General features: G+C 38.2%; 3 protein-coding genes across 3 annotated transcripts in view; all 3 read right to left on the bottom strand.

The window, feature by feature from the left end:
- LOC137572064 (uncharacterized) overlaps positions 1–27190 on the bottom strand; it is a 132136-nt gene that overhangs the window by 99817 nt on the left and 5129 nt on the right. The window lies entirely within an intron of this gene.
- LOC137572058 (uncharacterized) lies at positions 23901–24632 on the bottom strand. Its single transcript, XM_068283836.1, has 3 exons — positions 24345–24632; positions 24159–24280; positions 23901–24060 (listed from the first exon to the last, which is right to left on the bottom strand). Exons 1-3 carry the CDS (start codon positions 24630–24632, stop codon positions 23901–23903), a joined length of 570 nt encoding a protein of 189 aa, XP_068139937.1.
- LOC137572057 (uncharacterized) lies at positions 24883–26147 on the bottom strand. Its single transcript, XM_068283835.1, has 3 exons — positions 25883–26147; positions 25556–25815; positions 24883–25473 (listed from the first exon to the last, which is right to left on the bottom strand). The coding sequence occupies exons 1-3, from the start codon at positions 26145–26147 to the stop codon at positions 24883–24885; spliced, it is 1116 nt and encodes a 371-aa protein (XP_068139936.1).

The raw sequence follows: 27190 nt of genomic DNA, 5'->3' as shown, positions 1-27190 counted from the left end.
CCGACTACATACACTGCCAGCCACTTTTTTTTTTTTTCGATATTAGGGCTTCGAATACGCCACACACGAACTTTATATTGTTTTTTTTTTTTTTACCGCCGCCGAAATTATTGCATTAGCCAAACTGCCTTTATATATTCGGTCGCACGCACTTTCTTTTTTTTATACCCTTGCAAAAAGGGTATATTAATTTTGGTCAGAAGTGTGCAACGCATAGAACGAAGCATCTCCGACCATACAAAGTATATATATTCTTGATCAGCACGACGAAACGAGTTCAACTAGCCATGTCCGTCCGTCCGTCCGTCCATCCGTCCGTCCGTCCATCAATCAACGCAAACTCCTCCTAAACCGAAAGAGCTACAGAGCTTGCACATAGGCTTGTATATACTGCAGGCGTTGTATATCTCGGATTCAGCCGGATCGGACCACTATATCATATAGCTCCCATACAAACCCCAAAGTCGCGAACAGTGACTTTTCTTAATAACTTCGTTATTTTCTATGTTATTATCGTGAAACTTAATATTAGAGAGTTTATTACGCTTATAAACGACTGTGCCAAATTTGATCAAGATCAGATGACTATATCATATAGCTCCCATAGGAACGATCGGTTGAAAACAGTGACTTTTGTAAATAACTTCGTTACTTTTACCGCGATTTCTTTCAAATTAAACATTTGTTAGTTTAGTATATCTGTTAATGACTGTGCCAAGTTTGATCAAGATCGGGTGACTATATCATAAAGCTCCCATAGGAACGATCGGGCGAAAACAGTGACTTTTGTAAATAACACCGTTACTTTTAACGTGATTGTTTTCAAATTAAACATTTCTTAATTTAATATATCTGTTAATGACTGTGTCGAATTTGATAAAGATCGGGTGACTATATCATATAGCTCCCATAGGAACGATCGGTGGAAAACAGTGACTTTGATCAATATCTTCGTTATTTCCCATGATTGTAGGCCATTCTTTCGGAAACATAAGCCTTTTTAGATAAAATGTTCTTCCACATTGATGGCTAATAGGTAAGGAAAGAGTTACCAAAAAAGTTGCAAGGGTATACAAACTTTGACGCGGTCAAAGTTAGCCCCGGATTCTGGTTTAATATTGGGCTTTGATTACGCCACACACGAAAAAAACTCCGCCGCCGAAATTACTACAGTTGCTCCGCTAGCCAAACTGCCTTTAATTCGAACGCACGCACTTTTAATTTATTAAGCAATAATATTTTGCTTTTATTTTATACTCTGTCTCTTACCGCTGGTGGGGGAAAACAAGAGTTATTTATTTTGCTACCTTTAGCTGGTCTAAGCATTTACACTTGCATTAGATCTCGAACTCTTAAGGAGCTGATTTACTCTCTGAGTCTCTTACCACTGGTGGAGGAAAACTACAGAGTTCCTTTTTCTCGAAGGACCAAAATGAATAGGGATTCCGGAGGAGAAGCATAACCCAATCGTCATTCGTTGAATTCAAAATATGAACTGATTTTATTCACAAAAGTATGGAGTTTATATAGGGAATCTTAGGCTCTAGAAGATAACAATTGTTCTTAAAATATCTTATTCTAATGAGACTCAAATCCCACGTTATCGGGGGTTGAAAATTATTATTATCTTGGGCACGGCTTCGGCCACATGACCTCCTGCCGTTGTGATATTTTGGGTTAGTTTAGAACTACAAGTGTTTTTCTACAATGTGTGTGGCTGATTGTAATTCTAGTCATATGCTAGATTACTTGTTTGTGACAAAAGTACAGTTTTATTATAATTTCTTTAGTGCATCTGATTTGGTGAAGCCGCTTCAGATGAACACGATGTTTATTCTTAAACAGTATGGCAGGGTATTTTCTGGACGGATTCAAAGGACGTTTTATACTGGATTAAATGAGATGCCCGCAATTATCTTGGCGATGGGTACCCACCCAGCATAACAATGCAAACGATGGCACGAAGGGGACAAAGGTGCCAAATATGACCGGGGATTCACGGTGGTTAAGAACTTAAGTTTGGCTTGTATCACACCTGATTCGGAACGATTCGGAACTTTGGAAAAGCTACAAGCATAGATAGTAGATAGTGGAGTACTATCACAGAAAGAATTATCATTTGTCAACGAAATTATCTCGAACGAAGTACGACAACGGTATTGGATAACCGGGTTACGCGCTTTGGTGACAAAAGTCGCGAGTGCCTGTGTAGCGTGCCGTATCCGAGGGGCCCGACCAGTGCCACCAAAGATGGGCGACTTCCCAAAGGAGAGGCTGTCGCCACATACACAACCATTCACCTTCACTGGAGTGGATTGCTTCGGCCCATGTGAAGTCTCGGTTGGACGCAGGCACGAGAAAAGATGGGGCGTGTTATTCACATGCCTTACGATTCGAGCGGTACACTTAGAAATTGCTGCATCACTGTCAACGTTCTCATTTGTCTGCGTATTGAATTCGTTCGTAGCCAGAAGAGGGGTGCGGCGTAGCATGCTATCGGACAATGGCACGAATTTTCGAGAACCCAACCTCGTCTTGAAGGCGCACATAGAACGGATATCGACCTCAGCTGTGGAGCAGCAATATCCAACGTTGGAGTTCAAGTTTAACGCACCCAGTTCACCGCACATGGGCTGCACTTGGGGGCGACTGGTACGTTCAACCAAATCACTTTCAGAAATACTGCCGAAGGCCAGACTAAAGGAAGAGGTGCTAAAAGGAGCGTTTGCTGACGTAGAGCAAATTTTGAATTCAAGGCCTCTGACTGTGCCTTTAGAAAGCGCCGAATCGGAAGCATTAACTGGTCCGCAACTAGCGAAAGGGTATCGTGTTGCCAGCCAAATTGCCAATCGTTTCTGGAAGAGATGGCTGGGGAGTATCTACCAACAATCACAAGACGCACGCAATGGTTCCAACCATAATCGTAGACGATACAGCTAAACGTAATACTTGGCTTTGCTGAAGTCAGTGTATATGACATCAGTTTGTTTATCATTTTTAAACTCCTTGATAATTATAGAGTTAAATTCTAAAAGGTTAGTAGTTGTAGATCTGCGTTTCACAACCCCATGTTGGGATGGCGAAATAATAGAGCTGCAAAAATCTTTCAATTGCGAAGTTATTATTTTCTCAAAAGCTTTCGGGATTGCGGACAATTTTGAGATACCAATTACTATATTGGCTGTATAACTTTAGAGGCTTCAAACTTTTTGCCATTTTTATGCAGAGGAATGATACACGACCTCTTCCAAATAGATGGAAAAGAGGACGATTCGACAGACAATAAAAACAATTTTAAAATGTGTTTACATAATGCGTTTAAACAGAACCTGAGTACACATCCAGGTAGACCATAAACAGGTTTAACTAGTTTATGTTTAATAAGAAGAGAACTTTCATTAATCACTGGATTGAAAATGCAATTAGCCTTTTTTAAATGATAAGGATACGGACCTGCTCGATATTCCGTTGAAGAATAAGAATAAGCGTAAGACCTCTGTGCACCCATCTTTTTTGTCCTTTCAAAATAAAATATCAAAGAAGCTAACATCGGCTATGCCGAAGTTTATATACCCTTGCAGTCCTTGACAATAATAATTTTACATGTTCAAAATTTGTTTTCTGCAACTCAATTCGTCAATATACAAACAAAACTATTTTACTCTTTATACTGCAATTTGATCTTCTTCTTCCCTCATTCCCTAAGCAAAGCAACGCACGCATACACGTACAGTTTATGTAGCGTTGCGTCTGTGTGTGTATGCATGTGCTCTGTTGATTTGATGATGACGTAGTAGGCAGCAAGCAGCGCTGCCGGTAGTGATTAAACCGATTTATATTGACTGTAACTTGTGTTCTTTTTATCCGATCAGTTTCCAATTTTGGAATTTGAGTTTTTATATCCAATAATATCGTAGTAGCAAATTTCAAGGGGATACCCCAATTTTTATGAAATTTTTTTGAATATGTTTACTCTAGAGCTATATGATATAGTGGTCCGATCCTGACAATTTTCATATTTGATCTGCTCCAGATAATAACCAGAGGGCCGGGGCTAAAATCGACCGCTTCAAAGTTTGTATACCCTTGCAACTTTTTTGGAAACTCTTTCCTTACCTATTAGCCATCAATGGCTAATGTTTGCGACAGAATGGCCTACAATCATAGGAAATAACGAAGATATTGATCATAGTCACTGTTTTTCACCGATCGTTCCTATGGGAGCTATATGATAAAGTCACCCGATCTTTATCAAATTCGGCACAGTGATTAACAGATATATTAAATTAAGAAATGTTTAATTTGAAAGCAATCGCGTTAAATCGCGTGCAAAATTTCAGCTCTGTAGCTCTTACGGTCTAGGAGGAGTTTGCGTTGATCCAGACGGACGGACGGACGGACATGGCTATTTGAACTCGTCTCGTCGTGCTGATCAAGAATATTTCTATTTTGTATGGTCGGAGATGCTTCGTTCTATGCTTTGCACACTTCTGACCAAAATTAATATACCCTTTTTGCAAGGTTATAGAAAGCACACAAAAAATTTCAGCCTGATAGCTCTTAAGATGGCTGAGTAAAACGCATACGCACGGACGGACAGACGGACACACGAACATGGCTATATCGACTCAGCTTTTCCTGCTGATCAAGAATATATATACTTTATGGGGTCGGAAACGTCTCCTTCTGTGCGTTACAAACATCTGACCAATTTTATAATACCCTCTGCAAGGGTATAAAAAGCTAGCACTGATCAGGTAATTGCCGATATGTTAGCGAGTTTTTCCAAAACAACTTATTCTTCAAAGGAATATCGAGCAGATCCGTATCCTTATCATTTAAAAAAGGCTAATTGCATTTTCAATCCAGTGATTGATGAAAGTTCTCTTCTTATCAAACATAAACTAGTTAAACCTGTTTATGGTCTACCTGGATGTGTACTCAGGTTCTGTTTAAACGCATTATGTAAACCCGTTTTAAAATTGTTTTTATTGTCTGTCGAATCGTTCTTTTTTCCATCTATTTGGAAGGAGTCGTATATTTGCAGCTCTATTATTTCGCCATCTCAACATAGGTTTGTGAAACGCAGATCTACAACTACTAAACTTTTAGAATTTACACGTATAATTATCAAGGGGTTCAAAATTGCTAAACTAACTGATGTCATATACACTGACTTCAGCAAAGCCTTTGACTCTGTTTATCATACTCTATTACTTACTAAGCTGAACGACATTGGGTTTCCAACTCTTTTCCTTTCTTGGGTTCGAGAATATTCAACAAATAAAAAACAGAAGGTACTTTTTAAGCCTTCTTTTTCCAATTCCATTCCTGTGACATCTGGTGTACCTCAAGGTAGTCATGTTGGCCCTTTGCTTTTCACATTATTCATTAACGATCATCCATCAGTCATTGTTCATTCGCGTGTGCTTATGTATGCTGACGATGTCAAGCTTTGTTTTACTTATAATGATACAGATTCATTTAGTCGGCTACAAGCTTTACTTTCAATCCTGGTGCTAGTTTAATCTATTAAATTTTAACACTACCAAATGTAAGTAAATGACTTTTTATCGTAACTCTCATCATCTGGTCACTTATTTTTTAAGCAATAGTCATTTGGAACGTAAAAATAATATGAATGCTTTCGGTGTACTGATGGACCATAAGTTAAATTTTAACGCCTATATTTCCACCACAGTCGCAAAGGCCATGAGTGTTCTGTGTTTCATTAAAAGATGGTCAAAAGAATTTGACGACCCCTGTACAACTAAAGTTCTTTTTACTTCGCTTGTCCGTCCTCTTTTAGAGTATGGATCTTGCATTTGGTCACCTCGCACCAGACTAGACTAGAAACCGTTCAAAAGCAGTTCTTGCCATTTCAATTTGCTTTCGTATTATAGTAGACTTATTTTGATTAACCTTTCTTCCTTAACTAACCGTAGAATTATGTTTGGTGTTATTTTTATGCACAAGCTCCTAAATAGTGGCATTGACTTGTGTGAGTAATTGTCTCAAATTAATCTCTCGGTACCATGTAGACGAAGTAGACATCCTATTATACCTTTACGCCTTAGTCATTGTTCGTTAGTTACTAGTAACTATACCTTGCATGAACATAACAGGGGCCTCTGCTCTGATTACAATCTTCTATTCCCTGTTATCTGCTTAGAGTCTTTTATTACTAAACTTAAAACATATATACATAAAACTATAGTATTATGATTTGTTTGTGTGTTGTTTCTATTGATCATTTGTCCACGCGATTTGTGCCGTACGTTATACGGCAGCACCACTCGGTGGGTCGCTGTGGTGGTGGGCAGCTATCTGCTTGGGCTCGCGCGTAACAGTCTTTGTCCTGGTGTCGTAGGGGCCACTTGAACGTACTGCGTATGTCGTCGTCTACGTCCGCTACTATACATAAGAACCAGTCCTGACACAAGGGTTAATGTGCAGATTACCCATCACAACAAAAGAGTAAAAAGTTCAAGAATATCACTGAGTCGGGGGTAGATGAAAAGACGAGAGCACATTCAAACAAAAATAGGAAAGAGCGAGAGAACGTGTAAAATTGAACACATGAAACATCAATTTGTTCGCAAGAACGCGACAATTCGTATCTACCGTAAAGTGTGCGTTAAAATTGTTCAAGATATTATTTAGCTTGCGCACAAATGGGTGAAATAAAAATAAAATTCGGATGAAAAATTTTAATTAAACCGATAGTGAGTTTATAAGTTATAGAAAAGTTTTGAATCTCGAGAAATATAGCAAATTTGATGAGCGTAAAAAAGACCCGTCCGCTCTCTGCAACGTGTGAAAGATTCCTTTGAGTCTGCGGTGGAAATTGTACAACTACAAACCGTTAGACTTCGTCGCCATTTTTGGGAATCGGGTATTCTTGAATATTTTTAAACTTGCTTTCATCTGGTAAGATTCTTTTATTTGTTCATTTGTGTCCTATGCATTTGTCCGGATGCAACATGTAAATGCAAGGGACATCATTCATTGCAACGAGTTTGGTGCATTTTTTAATTCTTATGGTAATCGCTTGAATCTAAATGAGCGCTTATCCGTGGAAAATGATGTTATATCCCGAGAGTTTTCTTCTAATTCTAATTCATTCTGGGTAGTGGGAATGTATCCGCTACTAGTTGTTTGTTAATTTTTCTATAATCAACTACCAATCTCCACCGTTTTTCATTGCAGCCAGTTAGCGACTTTTTAGGAACCAATAAAATCGGACTATTGAACTCAGACATCGAGGGTTCACAAATCAATTTGTCCACTTGTTTATTGATTGCATTTTTTTGTAGAATGGTTTGTGTCTTTGAGTCTTAGTTTTTGTTTATAGAAGTTGTTTGAGGAAAGTTGTTTTATTTATTCTATTGCGAATACATCATCAAATTCTGAGCATAATTTATGTCAAGGTACGTTTACAAATAGGAAAAATGGGACGCGAGTTTCTTAATTATGGTAGCTTTATGATTAGTATCATGTGTTTTGTTTATGTGAGTAACTTGGACGTCTGTGTTGTTGGTATTTAATATGCGGACGTACGGTTTAGTATAGGTAAGAATACCCCACCCCTACCATTTTTCTGTCCTAAATGGAATATGGAAAGCTAATACAAACCCCAAAGTCACTATGTAGTGGTCCGATCCGGCTGAATCCGAGATATACAACCCCTGCAGTATATACAAGAATACGTGCAAAATTCAGCTCTGTAGCTCTTACGGTATAGGAGGAGTTTGCGTTGATCCAGACGGACGGACGGACATGTCTATTTGAACTCGTCTCGTCGTGCTGATCAAGAATATTTCTATTTTGTATGGTCGGAGATGCTTCGTTCTATGCTTTGCACACTTCTGACCAAAATTAATATACCCTTTTTGCAAGGTTATAGAAAGCACACAAAAAATTTCAGCCTGATAGCTCTTAAGATGGCTGAGTAAAACGCATACGCACGGACGGACAGACGGACACACGAACATGGCTATATCGACTCAGCTTTTCCTGCTGATCAAAAATATATATACTTTATGGGGTCGGAAACGTCTCCTTCTGTGCGTTACAAACATCTGACCAATTTTATAATACCCTCTGCAAGGGTATAAAAAGCTAGCACTGATCAGGTAATTGCCGATATGTTAGCGAGTTTTTCCAAAACAACTTATTCTTCAACGGAATATCGAGCAGATCCGTATCCTTATCATTTAAAAAAGGCTAATTGCATTTTCAATCCAGTGATTGATGAAAGTTCTCTTCTTATCAAACATAAACTAGTTAAACCTGTTTATGGTCTACCTGGATGTGTACTCAGGTTCTGTTTAAACGCATTATGTAAACCCGTTTTAAAATTGTTTTTATTGTCTGTCGAATCGTTCTTTTTTCCATCTATTTGGAAGGAGTCGTATATTTGCAGCTCTATTATTTCGCCATCTCAACATGGGTTTGTGAAACGCAGATCTACAACTACTAAACTTTTAGAATTTACACGTATAATTATCAAGGGGTTCAAAATTGCTAAACTAACTGATGTCATATACACTGACTTCAGCAAAGCCTTTGACTCTGTTTATCATACTCTATTACTTACTAAGCTGAACGACATTGGGTTTCCAACTCTTTTCCTTTCTTGGGTTCGAGAATATTCAACAAATAAAAAACAAAAGGTACTTTTTAAGCCTTCTTTTTCCAATTCCATTCCTGTGACATCTGGTGTACCTCAAGGTAGTCATGTTGGCCCTTTGCTTTTCACATTATTCATTAACGATCATCCATCAGTCATTGTTCATTCGCGTGTGCTTATGTATGCTGACGATGTCAAGCTTTGTTTTACTTATAATGATACAGATTCATTTAGTCGGCTACAAGCTTTACTTTCAATCCTGGTGCTAGTTTAATCTATTAAATTTTAACAATACCAAATGTAAGTAAATGACTTTTTATCGTAACTCTCATCATCTGGTCACTTATTTTTTAAACAATAGTCATTTGGAACGTAAAAATAATATAAATGCTTTCGGTGTACTGATGGACCATAAGTTAAATTTTAACGCCTATATTTCCACCACAGTCGCAAAGGCCATGAGTGTTCTGTGTTTCATTAAAAGATGGTCAAAAGAATTTGACGACCCCTGTACAACTAAAGTTCTTTTTACTTCGCTTGTCCGTCCTCTTTTAGAGTATGGATCTTGCATTTGGTCACCTCGCACCAGAGTAGACTAGAATCCGTTCAAAAGCAGTTCTTGCCATTTCAATTTGCTTTCGTATTATAGTAGACTTATTTTGATTAACCTTTCTTCCTTAACTAACCGTAGAATCTCTCGGTACCATGTAGACGAAGTAGACATCCTATTATACCTTTACGCCTTAGTCATTGTTCGTTAGTTACTAGTAACTATACCTTGCATGTACCTAACAGGGGCCTCTGCTCTGATTACAATCTTCTATTCCCTGTTATCTGCTTAGAGTCTTCTATTACTAAACTTAAAACATATATACATAAAACTATAGTATTATGATTTGTTTGTGTGTTGTTTCTATTGATCATTTGTCCACGCGATTTGTGCCGTACGTTATACGGCAGCACCACTCGGTGGGTCGCTGTGGTGGTGGGCAGCTATCTGCTTGGGCTCGCGCGTAACAGTCTTTGTCCTGGTGTCGTAGGGGCCACTTGAACGTACTGCGTATGTCGTCGTCTACGTCCGCTACTATACATAAGAACCAGTCCTGACACAAGGGTTAATGTGCAGATTACCCATCACAACAAAAGAGTAAAAAGTTCAAGAATATCACTGAGTCGGGGGTAGATGAAAAGACGAGAGCACATTCAAACAAAAATAGGAAAGAGCGAGAGAACGTGTAAAATTGAACACATGAAACAACAATTTGTTCGCAAGAACGCGAGAATTCGTATCTACCGTAAAGTGTGCGTTAAAATTGTTCAAGATATTATTTAGCTTGCGCACAAATGGGTGAAATAAAAATAAAATTCGGATGAAAAATTTTAATTAAACCGATAGTGAGTTTATAAGTTATAGAAAAGTTTTGAATCGCGAGAAATATAGCAAATTTGATGAGCGTAAAAAAGACCCGTCCGTTCTCTGCAACGTGTGAAAGATTCCTTTGAGTCTGCGGTGGAAATTGTACAACTACAAACCGTTAGACTTCGTCGCCATTTTTGGGAATCGGGTATTCTTGAATAGTTTTAAACTTGCTTTCATCTGGTAAGATTCTTTTATTTGTTCATTTGTGTCCTATGCATTTGTCCGGATGCAACATGTAAATGCAAGGGACATCATTCATTGCAACGAGTTTGGTGCATTTTTTAATTCTTATGGTAATCGCTTGAATCTAAATGAGCGCTTATCCGTGGAAAATGATGTTATATCCCGAGAGTTTTCTTCTAATTCTACTTTATGAAATCCTGACATTTAGTCTAAACAAGAGAAGTATTTAGCGCGACCTAGTTGGTCGAGGACATCGTCCATTCTGGGTAGTGGGAATGTATCCGCTACTAGTTGTTTGTTAATTTTTCTATAATCAACTACCAATCTCCACCGTTTTTCATTGCAGCCAGTTAGCGACTTTTTAGGAACCAATAAAATCGGACTATTGAACTCAGACATCGAGGGTTCACAAATCAATTTGTCCACTTGTTTATTGATTGCATTTTTTTGTAGAATGGTTTGTGTCTTTGAGTCTTAGTTTTTGTTTATAGAAGTTGTTTGAGGAAAGTTGTTTTATTTATTCTATTGCGAATACATCATCAAATTCTGAGCATAATTTATGTCAAGGTACGTTTACAAATAGGAAAAATGGGACGCGAGTTTCTTAATTATGGTAGCTTTATGATTAGTATCATGTGTTTTGTTTATGTGAGTAACTTGGACGTCTGTGTTGTTGGTATTTAATATGCGGACGTACGGTTTAGTATAGGTAAGAATACCCCACCCCTACCATTTTTCTGTCCTAAATGGAATATGGAAAGCTAATACAAACCCCAAAGTCACTATGTAGTGGTCCGATCCGGCTGAATCCGAGATATACAACCCCTGCAGTATATACAAGAAGGTATAGGAGGAGTTTGCGTTGATCCAGACGGACGGACGGACATGTCTATTTGAACTCGTCTCGTCGTGCTGATCAAGAATATTTCTATTTTGTATGGTCGGAGATGCTTCGTTCTATGCTTTGCACACTTCTGACCAAAATTAATATACCCTTTTTGCAAGGTTATAGAAAGCACACAAAAAATTTCAGCCTGATAGCTCTTAAGATGGCTGAGTAAAACGCATACGCACGGACGGACAGACGGACACACGAACATGGCTATATCGACTCAGCTTTTCCTGCTGATCAAGAATATATATACTTTATGGGGACGGAAACGTCTCCTTCTGTGCGTTACAAACATCTGACCAATTTTATAATACCGTCTGCAAGGGTATAAAAGGCTAGCACTGATCAGGTAATTGCCGATATGTTAGCGAGTTTTTCCAAAACAACTTATTCTTCAAAGGAATATCGAGCAGATCCGTATCCTTATCATTTAAAAAAGGCTAATTGCATTTTCAATCCAGTGATTGATGAAAGTTCTCTTCTTATCAAACATAAACTAGTTAAACCTGTTTATGGTATACCTGGATGTGTACTCAGGTTCTGTTTAAACGCATTATGTAAACCCGTTTTAAAATTGTTTTTATTGTCTGTCGAATCGTTCTTTTTTCCATCTATTTGGAAGGAGTCGTATATTTGCAGCTCTATTATTTCGCCATCTCAACATGGGTTTGTGAAACGCAGATCTACAACTACTAAACTTTTAGAATTTACACGTATAATTATCAAGGGGTTCAAAATTGCTAAACTAACTGATGTCATATACACTGACTTCAGCAAAGCCTTTGACTCTGTTTATCATACTCTATTACTTACTAAGCTGAACGACATTGGGTTTCCAACTCTTTTCCTTTCTTGGGTTCGAGAATATTCAACAAATAAAAAACAAAAGGTACTTTTTAAGCCTTCTTTTTCCAATTCCATTCCTGTGACATCTGGTGTACCTCAAGGTAGTCATGTTGGCCCTTTGCTTTTCACATTATTCATTAACGATCATCCATCAGTCATTGTTCATTCGCGTGTGCTTATGTATGCTGACGATGTCAAGCTTTGTTTTACTTATAATGATACAGATTCATTTAGTCGGCTACAAGCTTTACTTTCAATCCTGGTGCTAGTTTAATCTATTAAATTTTAACACTACCAAATGTAAATAAATGACTTTTTATCGTAACTCTCATCATCTGGTCACTTATTTTTTAAGCAATAGTCATTTGGAACGTAAAAATAATATGAATGCTTTCGGTGTACTGTTGGACCATAAGTTAAATTTTAACGCCTATATTTCCACCACAGTCGCAAAGGCCATGAGTGTTCTGTGTTTCATTAAAAGATGGTCAAAAGAATTTGACGACCCCTGTACAACTAAAGTATTTTTTACTTCGCTTGTCCGTCCTCTTTTAGAGTATGGATCTTGCATTTGGTCACCTCGCACCAGACTAGACTAGAAACCGTTCAAAAGCAGTTCTTCATTTCAATTTGCTTTCGTATTATAGTAGACTTATTTTGATTAACCTTTCTTCCTTAACTAACCGTAGAATTATGTTTGGTGTTATTTTTATGCACAAGCTCCTAAATAGTGGCATTGACTTGTGTGAGTAATTGTCTCAAATTAATCTCTCGGTACCATGTAGACGAAGTAGACATCCTATTATACCTTTACGCCTTAGTCATTGTTCGTTAGTTACTAGTAACTATACCTTGCATGAACCTAACAGGGGCCTCTGCTCTGATTACAATCTTCTATTCCCTGTTATCTGCTGAGAGTCTTCTATTACTAAACTTAAAACATATATACATAAAACTATAGTATTTTGATTTGTTTGTGTGTTGTTTCTATTGATCATTTGTCCACGCGATTGGTGCCACAACTAAAGAGTAAAAAGTTCAAGAATATCACTGAGTCGGGGGTAGATGAAAAGACGAGAGCACATTCAAACAAAAATAGGAAAGAGCGAGAGAACGTGTAAAATTGAACACATGAAACAACAATTTGTTCGCAAGAACGCTAGAATTCGTTTCTACCCTAAAGTGTGCGTTAAAATTGTTCAAGATATTATTTAGCTTGCGCACAAATGGGTGAAATAAAAATAAAATTCGGATGAAAAATTTTAATTAAACCGATAGTGAGTTTATAAGTTATAGAAAAGTTTTGAATCGCGAGAAATATAGCAAATTTGATGAGCGTAAAAAAGACCCGTCCGCTCTCTGCAACGTGTGAAAGCAGTATATACAAGAATACGTGCAAAATTCAGCTCTGTAGCTCTTACGGTCTAGGAGGAGTTTGCGTTGATCCAGACGGACGGACGGACATGTCTATTTGAACTCGTCTCGTCGTGCTGATCAAGAATATTTCTATATTGTATGGTCGGAGATGCTTCGTTCTATGCTTTGAACACTTCTGACCAAAATTAATATACCCTTTTTGCAAGGGTATAAAAATGTAGAATTTAACTGGGATGCAAACTGTCAATCAGCTTTCGAATGCTTAAAAAACAAATTATTAAGTCCACAAATACTTCAATATCCGGACTTCAATAAAAAATTCTGTATTACAACTGATGCAAGCAAGATCGCATGTGGAGCCGTCCTCAGCCAAGAATATGATGGACATCTAAGGCATGTACAAAAGGCGAAAGCAATAAGTCAACAATAGAACAAGAATTAACAGCAATACATTGGGCAATTCAATATTTCAAACCATACATATCCGGAAAAAAAAATCCTAATTAGAACTGACCATCAGCCATTAACATATCTATTTTCTCTAAAAAACTCAACGTCAAAGCCTACTAGAATAAGGTTAGATTTAGAAGAGTTCGATAGAATACAACAGATGACAAGAAAATTTCGCAGCAGATGCTCTCTCCAGAATTGAATTTGAATATATAAAAACAATAGAAACTAATAAATTACTTAAAGTAGCAACAATTCATTAATTAAAAGAAAAAAGCAATGAGGTGTCACAGGACACCCGGGTAGAGCGAAGCTCTCTAGGAATTCGTCGAGTAAACGATGAACTACAGTCATATACAATAGCAGAAATGAATGAACATGAACAACAAATGAAAGCAATAGTATTTTTCTGATAAAATATAATATAATTCAGCTCATCGCAGTATTACAAAGCTTTATTTACAGTGGCTGTTTTGATAAACATATTTTATTAAACTTGCACATGACCAAAACATGAAAGCAATAATATTTATCTTCGTTTAAATTTTGACTCGTTGGAGTATTCAATTATTTTCTAACAGTGACAGTTTTTTACAAAGATATTTTCCTGAATATTTTCGTTGAACCTAATTGTTCCCATACTGATTGGTTTATGGTAACTGATATATGAAATGCATGTTTGTGATTGGATGTGTGTTAAAAAACGTGAAAAAACAGCATCTATGGTTGTGTTATATCTTGTTGTAGATTCTGCAGGATTACTGCTCATTGTTAAATTTAAAACAAAATTTTTCAATTATGCAATGTAGAAAAATTCAAAACTTTGCACTACCAATAAAAGTGGTCCTTGTCAACTTCCAATTAAAATTTGGAAGATTTGAATTTTTTCCCAATTTTTCTTTTGAAAATTTTAAAAATTCCAAATTTTATATGAGAATCAATACAATTGAATTAGTGAGTGTCAACTTACAGATTTTAAAAAATCAAAATTTTGAAAAATTCTAATTTTAAAATTCTAAAAAATGCCAATTTTAGTTGGATTTTGCAAATTTATAAAATCTGTCATTATAAGCTCTTTTATTTTTAAAAATCCAAATTTGTCAACATCATATTTGGAAATTCTAAAAATTTGAATTTTCCGCCAATTCATTCTGGAAATTCACAATAATTTTAAACTTTGCAATTGAATACGATGAAATCAGTCCTTATTCACTTTCAAATTAGAAAACACTGAAATTTTTAAAATCAGAAATTTTTTATTTTCGAAAATTTGAATTTACGAGAAGTGGAATTACCCTAACCTATGAAAAAACAAATAGGAAAATTTCTAATTTGGGAAATACATAATACAAAACTTATCGAATAACTTAAAAACGGGATCTTTCGTATTCGACTCAAGTTTTGTATAATTTATCGATAATCGATAAAGATATTGAACAATCGATTGACATCAGCTGAGAAAAGTGCAAGTAAATTATATATGTAAATAAGCTAAAGTTATGTTTAATTTTATGTTATTTTTATTTTTATGCTAAGCGGTCGTTTAATTCCTCGTTCAATTTTAAATTCAAATTCGATTATTAAAATTCGCTGACGGCTGCAAGGTAAATTTTTTGAATCCTTCAAAATAAATTTTTTGAATATGAAAAGTCCTCTCCGCCCTCCGACACCCAAAAATACAGTTCTCAGCTGTGCGCGTGCCAACTGAGCCAATATTTAGAATCTAAATAGGCGCCCATAGCCCGTGGGGGCACTTTTCTTCGGCATGTGATCGTTTTACCATCTGTGTGCATGCCGAAGTCAACACGATGTGCACTTGAGAGCGTAAAAACAGAATTAGTCTGCTGCAGCATTTCGACTCGAGCGCATCTATGTCGCGTTGTTGGATAAATGCACATGAAAAAATTAATTTGGGGGTTGTTTTCTCATTTATTTTATTGCAGCAGATCATCGATTGTGCTGGTTTGGGCGATTGAGCCATATTTTATTCATTTTTCATTTTTCGCAGTGTAAAGCACACACATACACTGATAGTTTGAGCTGGCTCTCTTTGTGCCTACCCCTGGACTAGACAGAGAGGCATAGGCGGACCAATCACAGGTGTTTCAATGTCGTCGGTGGTTGTCTCTCACGAGCAGTGAAGAGAAAGAAAAATTTGACGCGCTGCAGATCTGACGTCTGACGAATTTAAAAAAAAATTTCCTACCGCGACCGACCACCCCAACGCGCCTAAGAGAGCTTCCCTCTAAAAAGTAAAAGACACATTAAAAAATTTGGAAATAGCAGTTCTACCTCAAGTAAAAGTAATAACAAATAAAGAATAAATAAGAGATACGTTAAATAAATATCACAATGACCCAATAGATGGAGGTCACTGCGGGGTAACATGGAAACACATGTCTCGAGACGTAGCAACATACATCAAAAATTGCGAACAATGCAAACTAGCCAAAACAACCAGACACAACCACTCACCATTGGTCATAACACCAACTCCTGCAACCACTTTTGACACAATAATAACACAGGCCGACATTTTTGAGGTCATGAAAAAGTGTTTGAAGTTCAATAGGTCTCCTATAGTAATTGGGGGCTGCTAATCACGGCCCTGTACTTAGTTTTTCTCCATCACGTCAGGATTTCGAAAAAAATGCGTTCAAATTATTCAAAATGACCTAATTTGCAATATATTATTCCATGATATAGGCATAATATTGTACTAAAAACATTATTATTTTATCCTATTAATATATTAGGCTTGGTTTAACAGAAATTTACAAAATATCAAAGAGTTATTTCTTTGTTATAATGGATAATATCTTACACTCTGGATATAGTTCTATAATGAGTAAAATTTCAACCAAAAAGTATGCTATAGGGATTCCAAGTATTGTCTGCTTTTTAATTTTAAAGAATTATGGAATTCTGCTGCGTGTAACATATTGTTTATTAGTTTTATGTGCAAACAAGAACTAATTTTCTTATACAGAATATTTTAAAATCTGTTAAAAAAGTAGAAAATTTTTGTTTAAACTTTCTATAGTATACTTTTGGGTGCCTATTTTCCATTCCCAGATCTCCAGATTTCACAAAATCTGGACGTGATGGACAAAAACCAAGTATGCAGTCAGAATCAGCGTACCCGAATTAGTTAGGAACACCTCTCAAGTTAACGTCAGCAAAAATCATGTCGGCCTATTATAATAGACACAATTGGACCATTACCAAAATCAATGAATGGTAATGAATACGCATTTACTATTATTTGCGACCTGTCCAAATATCTCATATCAATACCAATACCAAACAAAAGTGCAAAAGCGGTTGCAAAGGCAATATTTGAAAAATTTATTTTAATTAACGGCTCAGTTATAACAATTCTAACAGATATGGGAACAGAATATATGAATTCAATACTAATAGAACTCTGCAAAAATTTTAACATAACTAAAATTAACTCCACGGCTCACCTTCATCAAACTCTTGGAACAGTAGAAAGGAGCCATAGAACTTTCAATGAGTTTATCAGGTCATAGATATCCATTAAAAAGGACGATTGGGATGAATATCTAGAATACTTCACATATTGCTTTAACACTACTCCATCCACCGTACATGGTTATTCACCTTTTGAACTAGTCTTTGCGAAACAACCCTGTAGAACCCATCTACAACATTGATGACTTCAATAAAATTTAAACTACAAATAGCACAAAATAGAGCAAACTGCTCATCGAAAAATTTAAAGCATTACAAAAAGAAATATATGATAAAAACACAAAAAAAGTATTACTAACTGAACGACAAAATATACTTTTAAAAATGAGACAGGACATAAATTAGAAAACAAATACACAGGCAAATATAAAGTACGGTTAACGACACCAGCCATAAGACCAATGTAAATGCTCCCCTATAAACACCGGGCTCGCGGCCCCAATAAATCACTTCAAGTCAAAACTTGCCTTCGCCTATTACAGTAGATAGTTGCTCTAATTCCCTAACAGCCAGGAATGGTGCACATAAGATGCCATAAGTGATGGTGCATAGTTGATAGTGTTTGATTGGATCCGATGGCCTTTCTCTCCAGACAATTCCTCGAAAGTCGCGGTGTTTCTTGTTCACCCAAATCTGCTGAAACATCTTGACTATTTCGGCTGAGAATACAAAACTGTACAACCGAAAGCGCAAGCAGACAGCAAATAAATCGCGTTGAATGCTAGGCTCTGTAAAGTGATAATCTTTAAGTGATTTGTCTTTGGTGTCGCAAAATGATCCGTCGAAAACTACTCCTAGTTTCCGACCCAAAACCGGGTGATTCTGTTATATAAAACCGTTGTCCATTATTGACTTCATCTGGTGGGAACTCGCGCATATGCCCTAATATAAGTACAGAAAGTGTTTCTGTACTTGTTCATCATCAAGTTCCAATTTGGATGTGGAACTAATGTCCTCTAGCTCCCAAAACCTCTGGAGCGAAGCATTAATGTTGATGTATGATGTCAAAGATATGTCGTTGTTATCTCGAGGCATGGTGATAGAGGTGATGACCCATCCAAAAAACGATGAAATCGCAATGAGTTTGCCCGTATTGTCGTAAAACTTTTTATCTGTTATTGTACACCAAACATGTTCACCATCCAAAAGAACGTCCATTGGAGCGTTTGTGGTGAATTCTGAGTCAGCCAGTTGAAGATCCTTAAAGACCTCAAATGCCGATGCGTCAGAACATCTGCCTTTCCAGTGTTGATGTGATTTTGCCAAGATCATGAGCCTGTACCGTTAAGTGATTGTTTGAGTATCGTGACTTGATCTGAAGCGTGCCTCTTCCCAATGTGGTGTCAGCCTGAACCGAAGAGATTCCTGTGACCAAAATTGATGATGCTGACTGTGACAATTCAAGTGGTTGTATGCATCGTTCTGATACACATGAAAGTTCCGACCAGAGAACTGCAAGTGTGTTAATTTTTGCCACCGTACTCACACAAAATTATGTGAAATTAAAAATTTAATAATTTGTAATTTATTTCTATTATTAATTTCACTGAAGAAAAACATTTTTTTTTTTTGTTTGCTCTGAAGCGACATAATGTTTATATTTCCATTATGTTAAGCTTAAATATTTTTAGTTTGTTAATTATATTAAATAAATGCACTGAAGCAATCTAATGCTAATATAATATATTAAATGAATAAAATAAGTTATTATAAGACACCGCAAAATCGGCGACACACTGCACATTCAATGACTCAGTTGTTGTAGGTCTTTTCATTCTACCTTTTTGCGAGGCTCAAGCGCCGCCACATGCTGTACACACATATGCGAAAAGAATACCTACTCACTTTTGCAGCTTGTGTGCACAAAAACTCAAGTATTTTCGTACACATTTGTGCTGTGTTTAAAAACACCCTGGTGTCAAAATCACCCAACATTTACACGGTCCGCCTTGAGTACCGGTGGCTTGTTGCAGTTGTCTGGTGTGTATTGAGAAATACGATTATCGATCTGTGTGGTGGGATCTGGTCCAAGAGAAGTTGTTGTTGTTGAGATTGATATAAAAAATAATAATGTAAAGAAAAAAAGAGAAAAAAACGAAATGAAGACGAAAAGATAAATAATTTAAAGATTATTTGATGAATAATGTCAATGAATTATAAAAGTATTATTAATATAAAAGAAAGAGAATAAAATTAATGGGTTGATTTATAATGATTTAAAATACTGTGTACTGGATAGAGAGCTCAGTTAATAAACCCCCCTGGGAACTAGCCAAACAGTTACAAAGAAAAAGTGTTACAGTGAAAGTAAAAAGTCTAAAGTGGAAACTATAAAAAAAAATATGAGTGAAGTGAACAACAGTCTTGGCACATATGTATAATATTAAGCAATATTAATAAGTAAAAAAAAAAAAAGGAAAAGTATGTCATAAAAACAAATTAAAAGTAATAAATACTATTGAGGTTTAGATGGATCAATACATAGAGATATTAAAAGAAAGGTTTCAAACAAATGTACAAAAGTATAAATATGACAATTAAAATACACTCTAAGACGATTAATAAGCACATTGAAACTATCTTCCAGAGTTGCATTAAAATCGAGAGCAGCAGTTTAGACACAATTAACGAATCAAAAAATAAACCTTTCACTGAGCTAATATACACTTTAAGTAGGCAACTTATTAGTGTATCAACTAAGCATAATATAAAATTAACAATACCAGCCAAACTTAATCTAAAAGCAACTATTGAAACCCTACTAACAAAAAACACCGAAGAGCCACATGCAGAAGACATACGGATAATAGATACGGATAGTGTTGGGAAATAAGTCAAAGCCTACTAGATAGTTCCAATGAATTGACAGGTGTGTCAGTTGTAGCCCTCTCTATACAGCGGCTACAGAATGACACTTGGAATGTTGAATTTACAAGGTGACAAGTATCTAAAGCTGTGTATCAACACTCAAATTTGTATGACAAACAAATCAGTTCCGTCAAACACGTCGAAGATAAAAACTGTTCTATTTTCGTCAAACGCGCACTTCAAACACGAAAATTACTGCAAACAACACTATCCACGTTCAAAATTTGCTTCAAACACAACACGTTTGTCATACAAATTTGAGTGTGGATACACAGATTAAGCAACCTAAGCAACAAATATTGTGAGCTGTCTTCAGGTCAGGTCCTATATAAAGAGAATAATAAACCCCAGAATAATAAACCCCTGGGAACTAACCATAAAGTTTTAAATAAAAAGTGATTAAGTTAAAAGTCAAAAGTAAAAAGTATTAAAAGCACGAGCGAATTCAGTAAAAGTGTTAACGCCCCGACATATATGTATAAAAGAAAGCTAATTAGACTACTAGTAACAAATGAAAGTACAATAACAGGTACAATCCAAACATTAAAAAATCAAATTACGGACGTAACAGTACAAGTAGCAAAAGCACAATGAATAAATTTAAAACTAAACGGCAAGAACGTAAGTTTATTTATGTCGGATATACAAAAACTAAGTAAATCTCTCAAACAGAAACGGCAAAAAACTATGCAAACCGAAGAGCATTAAGCATATGAAACTAGAATCAAAAATCGTTATAATAACTATGATATTACTCAAAACTACAACAAACATTAAAATAAATATAATCAAAGATTTTGTAACAATAACAATACAAGAACTAATTATTATACTAGAACAAAACAAAATAATATTGTTTGACTTACAAATGTTGGAAAAAATTCGAAGAACTCCAAAAATCCTCCCATGTAAAAAATAGGGCAAATCATATATATAGCTTGAAGCGCAACCTTAATAGCTACATAACTCTAAAGTTTGCCGATGTAGGGACAATAAAATTACTATTAGACACAGGAGCTGATGTATCACAAATAAAACAGAAAAAAAAACAGACAATACACTCGATATACACAAACATACAAGTCCCACACTTTTCGGCTTTCAATGCTTTCCCCCTAAACAAAAAAAAAAAAAAAAAAAGATTAAACTTTGTGGAACAGGTAAGGACGTTCTATTTACAATAGGCGAAACCAGACTCAAGGTCAGCAATCTTTCAATGATATACATCTTCCATGTTATAAAAACTAATTTTCCCATCACGATATAAAATTATAATAAAAACCAGAGGGCCGGGGCTAACTTCGACGGCGTCAATGTTTGTATACCCTTGCAACTTTTTTGGTAACTCTTTCCTTACCTATTAGCCATTAATGTGTTAGAACGCTTTTTCTAAAATGGCTTATGTTTGCCAAAGAATGGCCTACAATCATATAAGGATAACGAAGATATTGATCAAAGTCACTGTTTTCCACCGATCGTTCCTATGAAAGCTATGTGATATAGTCACCCGATCTTTATCAAATTCGGCACAGTCATTAACAGATATATTAAATTAAGAAATGTTTAATTTGAAAGCAATCGCGCTAAAAGTAACGAAGTTATTTACAAAAGTCACTGTTTTCGACCGATCGTTCCAATGGGAATATATGATATAGTCACCCGATCTTGATCAAATTTGGCACAGTAGTTTATATGCGTAGTATATGCAAGCCTACGTGCCAAATTTCAGCTCTGTAGCTCTTACGGTCTAGCAGGAGTTTGCGTTGATCCAGACGGACGGGCGGACGGACATGGCTATTTGAACTCGTCTATATATACTTTGTATGGTCGGAAATGCTTTGTTCTATGCGTTGCACACTACTGACCAAAATCAATATACCCTTTTTGCAAGGGTATAATAACAGTCAAAATACACATGTGCTCCATATTCCATCTAGGACAAAAAAAAACTAACATAATTAAAAAAACTCGCGCGCCCTTTTTCCCTATTTGTGAACGAACCTCTTCATAAATTATGCTCAAAATTTGATGATGTATTTGCAATAGAACCTGAACAAATTACCTCAAACAACCTCTATAAACAAAAATTAAGACTCAAACACACAACACCAGTCTATATAAAAAATTGCCGAATAGCGCATAGCCAAAAAATTCAAGACTTACTGTATATGAACGGATTGCATTTAGTTATAAGAATCGATTAACACCCATACATAAGTATCAAACACATACATAAGCATTGTACACAGACATATTTGCGCGCTGCTGGGTCGGCGCTTTTTCTCTTTTTGTTCAGTAATAAATTGGCACTCAATTAATTCAGTAGCAAAGAATCATAAGGGAATTTTTACCACTTTAATTACAAGGTACTGCTAGACCAAAACATACTTTGGTCATTCGAGCCGAATAAGGGAATCGGTTTTCGTTCGAATAAGGTGCTTTTGGATCGAATTTCTTTGGGTCTATTGGAAAATTTTTGCCAAAAATTCAATTTAACGGTTAGCTGGAACACAAAGCTTTCCAGCTTTTCAAGATATCTACGAGAGCACGATACAAAACAAAATGGAGTTAACCAACACTCGAATACATACATATATACATACATACATCATCAGTGGATAACATTGCACGTCGATGATGCTGCTAACTTGGTGCGGCATCTGGCAATGATTGAAACAGCTTACAATACTGCTTGGAAACAATAGGCCACGCCATATTGTAAACTCATTTTTGGAACAATTTATGGGTTTAGCAACGACAAACAAAATTGATGTGTCCATCTTACGCAAGATATCAGATGTCACAAACGAGATTGTTCGAGGTCTGGATGCGATTAATCAAACAGGACGGGGCTGCTGGATACAATATCTGGTATTGGAAAAGCTTGACGCTGAGCAAACGGGAGATTTCGGCCAGCACCAATCACAAACACAAAAAGGGTCACACACTCGATTGGTGCAGTTCAATCTGGCAGCTGCACCAAATGTCAGACGACAGATCATAACCTGTATGGATGTCAACAATTCTTGGATTTAACAATTGCAGAAAGTCGTACGTTCATCAGGGAAAAGGCTTTCTGTTATAATTGCCTAAAATCAGGGCATAAGGTTGATGGATGATGGTCTGTCCCTCATCATTCGCCAGCAAGTATTGTAAAGGTAAGCACCAAACTCTGGTTCACAATCCAGGTAACTCAATGGCATCAAGGAACTTGCAACAAGGTAAAAGGGAGAATCAGCGGAGTCCAAACGCTTCTCATCATGATTTGTCTACATCAAGTCTAGTGGCTTATAATGGGAGTGCAACCGTTTGTTAGCAAGGCTCTGCGAAAATGATAACAGGAAAAGGTTTAAATCGAAGCATATTATGTTCAAAAGGTAAATGGAGACTATATCATAAGTCGTGTCTTATTAAATACTGGGTTGGAACTTTCATATGTATTAGAACGATGCATACAACCACTTGGATTGCCACGGTCAGCATCATCAAATCCTGAGCTTGTGAATACTCTACAAGGAGCTCTTACAACAAGATGAAATCTAAAAGCAAATATGTAACTTTATGAGGGAATAATTTTTTTATTTTTTTTAAATTCATTTATTAACATAAATAAAAAAGAGATCAACAAAATACAACCAGACTGACAACAGAAATCGATTTACATGGATACATAAAAAATGCCCGCCCGGCGGTACGTCCCATTGGGAATTTCTTCGCCAGGGTTGTGGCAACTACTATGCTGAACCGACTCTTTCTCGATCCAGTCTCCTAAGCTCGCGCATGATGACTCCGAAGTAGGTGCTCACCGACGCCCAGTTATCCTTGCTCTCCAGCATGCTGGGTACCGAGCTGGCCACCGATAGGGACTGGCCGATCGCCCGCTCGGCCCGCTGTCTATCCGCACCGAAGCGGCCACAACTAAATACCACGTGGTCTCCTCGATTGCTCCTTCAGGACACGCAGGACACGTTGATAAGTGGTCGTGGCCGAACCTGTTTAAGTATTGGCGGAAGCAGACGTGTCCGCTCAGCACCTGCGTGAGGTAGAAGCTCAGCTGCCCGTGCTTTCTACCGACCCAAGCCTCAATATTGGGGATGAGGCGATGCGTCATTTCCTGCAGCGTCCCATCGGTCCTGCCATTTCCTCAAACTGAGCCTTCTAGCGTCTGCTTTAGCGACACTCTTCAGAATGCCCCTGCTGGTGGCCTCTGCAGTGGCCCGAACTTCGGCTGCCAGAATGTCGATGGGCACCATGCCAGCGACTACTAATTCTGCATCCTCCGAAACAGACCTAAAGGCACTACAGACTCTGAGAGCGCAGATTCGATAAGTCGGACTGATGAGGCGACAGTAGCTTTCGACCTCCATGGCCGGTGCCCAGATCTGGGCTGCGTACAATATTTGCGATTTGACCACGCTCATCAGCAACATTCTCCGCTCCTGTTTGGGCCCTCTTGTGTTGAGCATGATTCTGGCTCTAGGATGCCATCGTACATGATGTTCCACAGAAGAGGACCCAGAACAGAGCCCTGAGGCACTCCTGCAGACACCTGCCGTTGAACGGATCTAGTCGACGCAGCGTACACCAGCTTTCTCCCCGAAAAGAAGCTCCATATCACCTCGTACAGGTACGATGGAATCCCGAAGCTTCTGGCAGCATCAAGAAATCAGCCCCAATCCGCCGTGTTGAAGGCATTCTTCACGTCCAGGGTGATCACTAGGCAGTATTCCTACGCACCTCCTTTCCATCGAGAACCCTTAATAGCATCAGCCGCTGTACTCTGCTGACCGCGTCTATTGTGGACCTTGCCTTGCGAAATCCGTACTGATTGGCGGACAGGCCGCGAGGCAGATTGGACGATATGACGACGCTTCCTCTGCTGGTTTCCCAGGCTTGGGGAGCAGCACCAGCTTTTGCAACTTCCACTGAGATGGGAATACTCCCTCCTTCAGCCACTGGTCGAAGGTTGCCGCGAATATTTCTGGGCGAGTTGCCATTGCCAGCCGAAGTGGGGATGGAGTCCGGGCCCGGGGCCTTGTTTTGTTTCAGCGACCTGGCGGCCGCAAGCACTTCATCGTTGGTGACTGGTACGTGGTAGCGGGAAGCAACATGATCAACGCGCCTGCAGTTTAGGGAGCCCGCTCGCTGGGGGAAAAGATCGCAGACAATACGTTCCAACTCGCTGGCTTCAGTAGGAGAAGAGAATCTGTTGGCGTAGAATCGCTTGACTACGATTTTGTATGCCCTGCCCCAAGGGTCCTGGTCGGCCGTGTCGCTTCCTTGCTTTCTGGTAACGGCGCCTCGAGGCTAGGCACGTTCTACGTATGTCTCCAATTGAGCTTTTCCACCAGAAAGCCGGTTGCTGACGTCCCTTAAAAGGTCTCCTTACCGCCATGCTCGCGTTGCACGATGCAGCCAGCAAGCTGTATAGCTGGTCTGCCATCCGCTGGGCTGTGCTCTGTGTCCACTCGTGTGTTGCCAATGCCTCGGCGAAGGCTCTTACGTCCAGAGTGTCGCTCTTGTATACCCTGCTTTGGGGCAGCGCCGCCTGACGGGGTTTGGTGACGCCTATGGTGAATAATATCGCCTCGTGGTCGCTGGCCGTGTAGATTTCACCAACGCTCCATAATGACGACCTAAATAGCCCGCCTGGGCTGCGAGAACGCGCGTCGTTGACTATCTCGTCAAGCGCTCTACAAAAATTATCATGGCTCACGCTGGGGGGCACGCTGGCCGAACGTCAGACACCTATAACATCTGACCGCCGATGTGTTTTTACGGATGCGGCACACAGTAAATCCTATCTTGAGGTTGCCAACCTTCAAGATGATCTCGGCCACTGCTGACGGGACGCATAAGATTGCCCTTTGACAGCCGTGGTGGGCTGGGCGCAGACTTTTTATATGCGAGTCTTCAATTTGCACGCTCAGTTGCTCTGATAACGCGCGTACTATCTCTTCCCTCGTGGTTTCGCCGTCCATATCCAGCACATCTATCCTGGTGAGGTGTGACGCGCGCCTCAACCTGCCCGGCGCCTCAACCTGCCCCCTATGTCCTGTCTCAGCTGGCCGACTATTTCGGCGCTAGATGGATTTAGTTGCCCTTTCCCTGGACCAAAAAAGCAGGTGGACGCTTCTTGGGTATCGCCTTTTTCGCTGGTCGCGCAGCCACTGTCTGCCAAGCAAGCTCTGCTTGCTTGCCTGCATTTGACAAACAATTTTGTTGTTTGCGGCTTGGAATCGTTTTTTTTGCCCTGCAGCAAAAAAGGTTTCCGAAGTGTGAGTGAGGGAATACTTATATTAGGGCATATGCGCGAATTGCCACCAGAAAGATCAACAAATACCGCGACTTCCGGAGAATTGTCTGGAGTTCTCTCCATCGGCCAATCAAACACTATCAACTATGCACCGTCACTTATAGCACCTTATGTGCACCATTCCTGGCTGTTAGGGTATTAGAGCAACTAGCTACACTGGGTCAAACAGTGAGGAGGAACTGATACAAAATCGAAAGAAACTCATTCAACTTGTGTCCTGTGCTAATTTGGAGCTTGGGAAATGGGTATCGAACACACCTCGCATACCAGCAGAAGGAACTGATTCTACGCAATCATCTCCATTGAAGGTTCTTGGACTTTACTGGCAACCTGGTCTTGACACATTGTCTTATAATGTAGGTCTAACAGAAAATGTCGATTGTACAAAACGACAAATTGTATCGGATGTCTCACGGATCTTTGTTCAACTTGGGCTTTTGGCACCAATTGTGGTCCAATTCAAAATACTCCTTCAACAATTATGCCTTCTTGATTTGGGATGGGATGACAAACTCCCTAAGCAACTAGCGGACAATTGGATCAAATGGCGAGCAGATTTGGATATTCTACAACACATTCAAATACCCCGGTTAGTTGAATTGCATGGATTCTCCGATGCATCTGCGAAGGCATACGCTCCTGTTGTGTAGTGGTGAACATGTTTGTTCTACAATTACAGATATAAAGTTTCACGACAATACGGGCAAA

Source organism: Drosophila tropicalis, unplaced genomic scaffold, assembly GCF_018151085.1.
Source record: "Drosophila tropicalis isolate 14030-0801.00 unplaced genomic scaffold, ASM1815108v1 contig_175, whole genome shotgun sequence".
NCBI lineage: Eukaryota > Metazoa > Arthropoda > Insecta > Diptera > Drosophilidae > Drosophila > Drosophila tropicalis.
Note: the sequence above shows the minus strand (reverse complement) of the source record. Positions and strands in the feature narration are given on the sequence as shown.

What these genes read in the sequence shown, in the direction of transcription:
- LOC137572058 (XM_068283836.1), bottom strand. Translation starts at nt 24,632, where the DNA reads ATGCTCAACACAAGAGGGCCCAAACAGGAGCGGAGAATGTTGCTGATG. An exon ending in GCAGGGGCATTCTGAAGAGT is followed by an intron (nt 24,281 to 24,344) that starts GTCGCTAAAGCA and finishes GGGACGCTGCAG; the next exon opens with GAAATGACGCATCGCCTCAT. An exon ending in TTCCGCCAATACTTAAACAG is followed by an intron (nt 24,061 to 24,158) that starts GTTCGGCCACGA and finishes CGGTGCGGATAG; the next exon opens with ACAGCGGGCCGAGCGGGCGA.
- LOC137572057 (XM_068283835.1), bottom strand. Translation starts at nt 26,147, where the DNA reads ATGGACGGCGAAACCACGAGGGAAGAGATAGTACGCGCGTTATCAGAG. An exon ending in CGGCCAGCGTGCCCCCCAGC is followed by an intron (nt 25,816 to 25,882) that starts GTGAGCCATGAT and finishes CTCGCAGCCCAG; the next exon opens with GCGGGCTATTTAGGTCGTCA. An exon ending in CGTGCAACGCGAGCATGGCG is followed by an intron (nt 25,474 to 25,555) that starts GTAAGGAGACCT and finishes GAACGTGCCTAG; the next exon opens with CCTCGAGGCGCCGTTACCAG.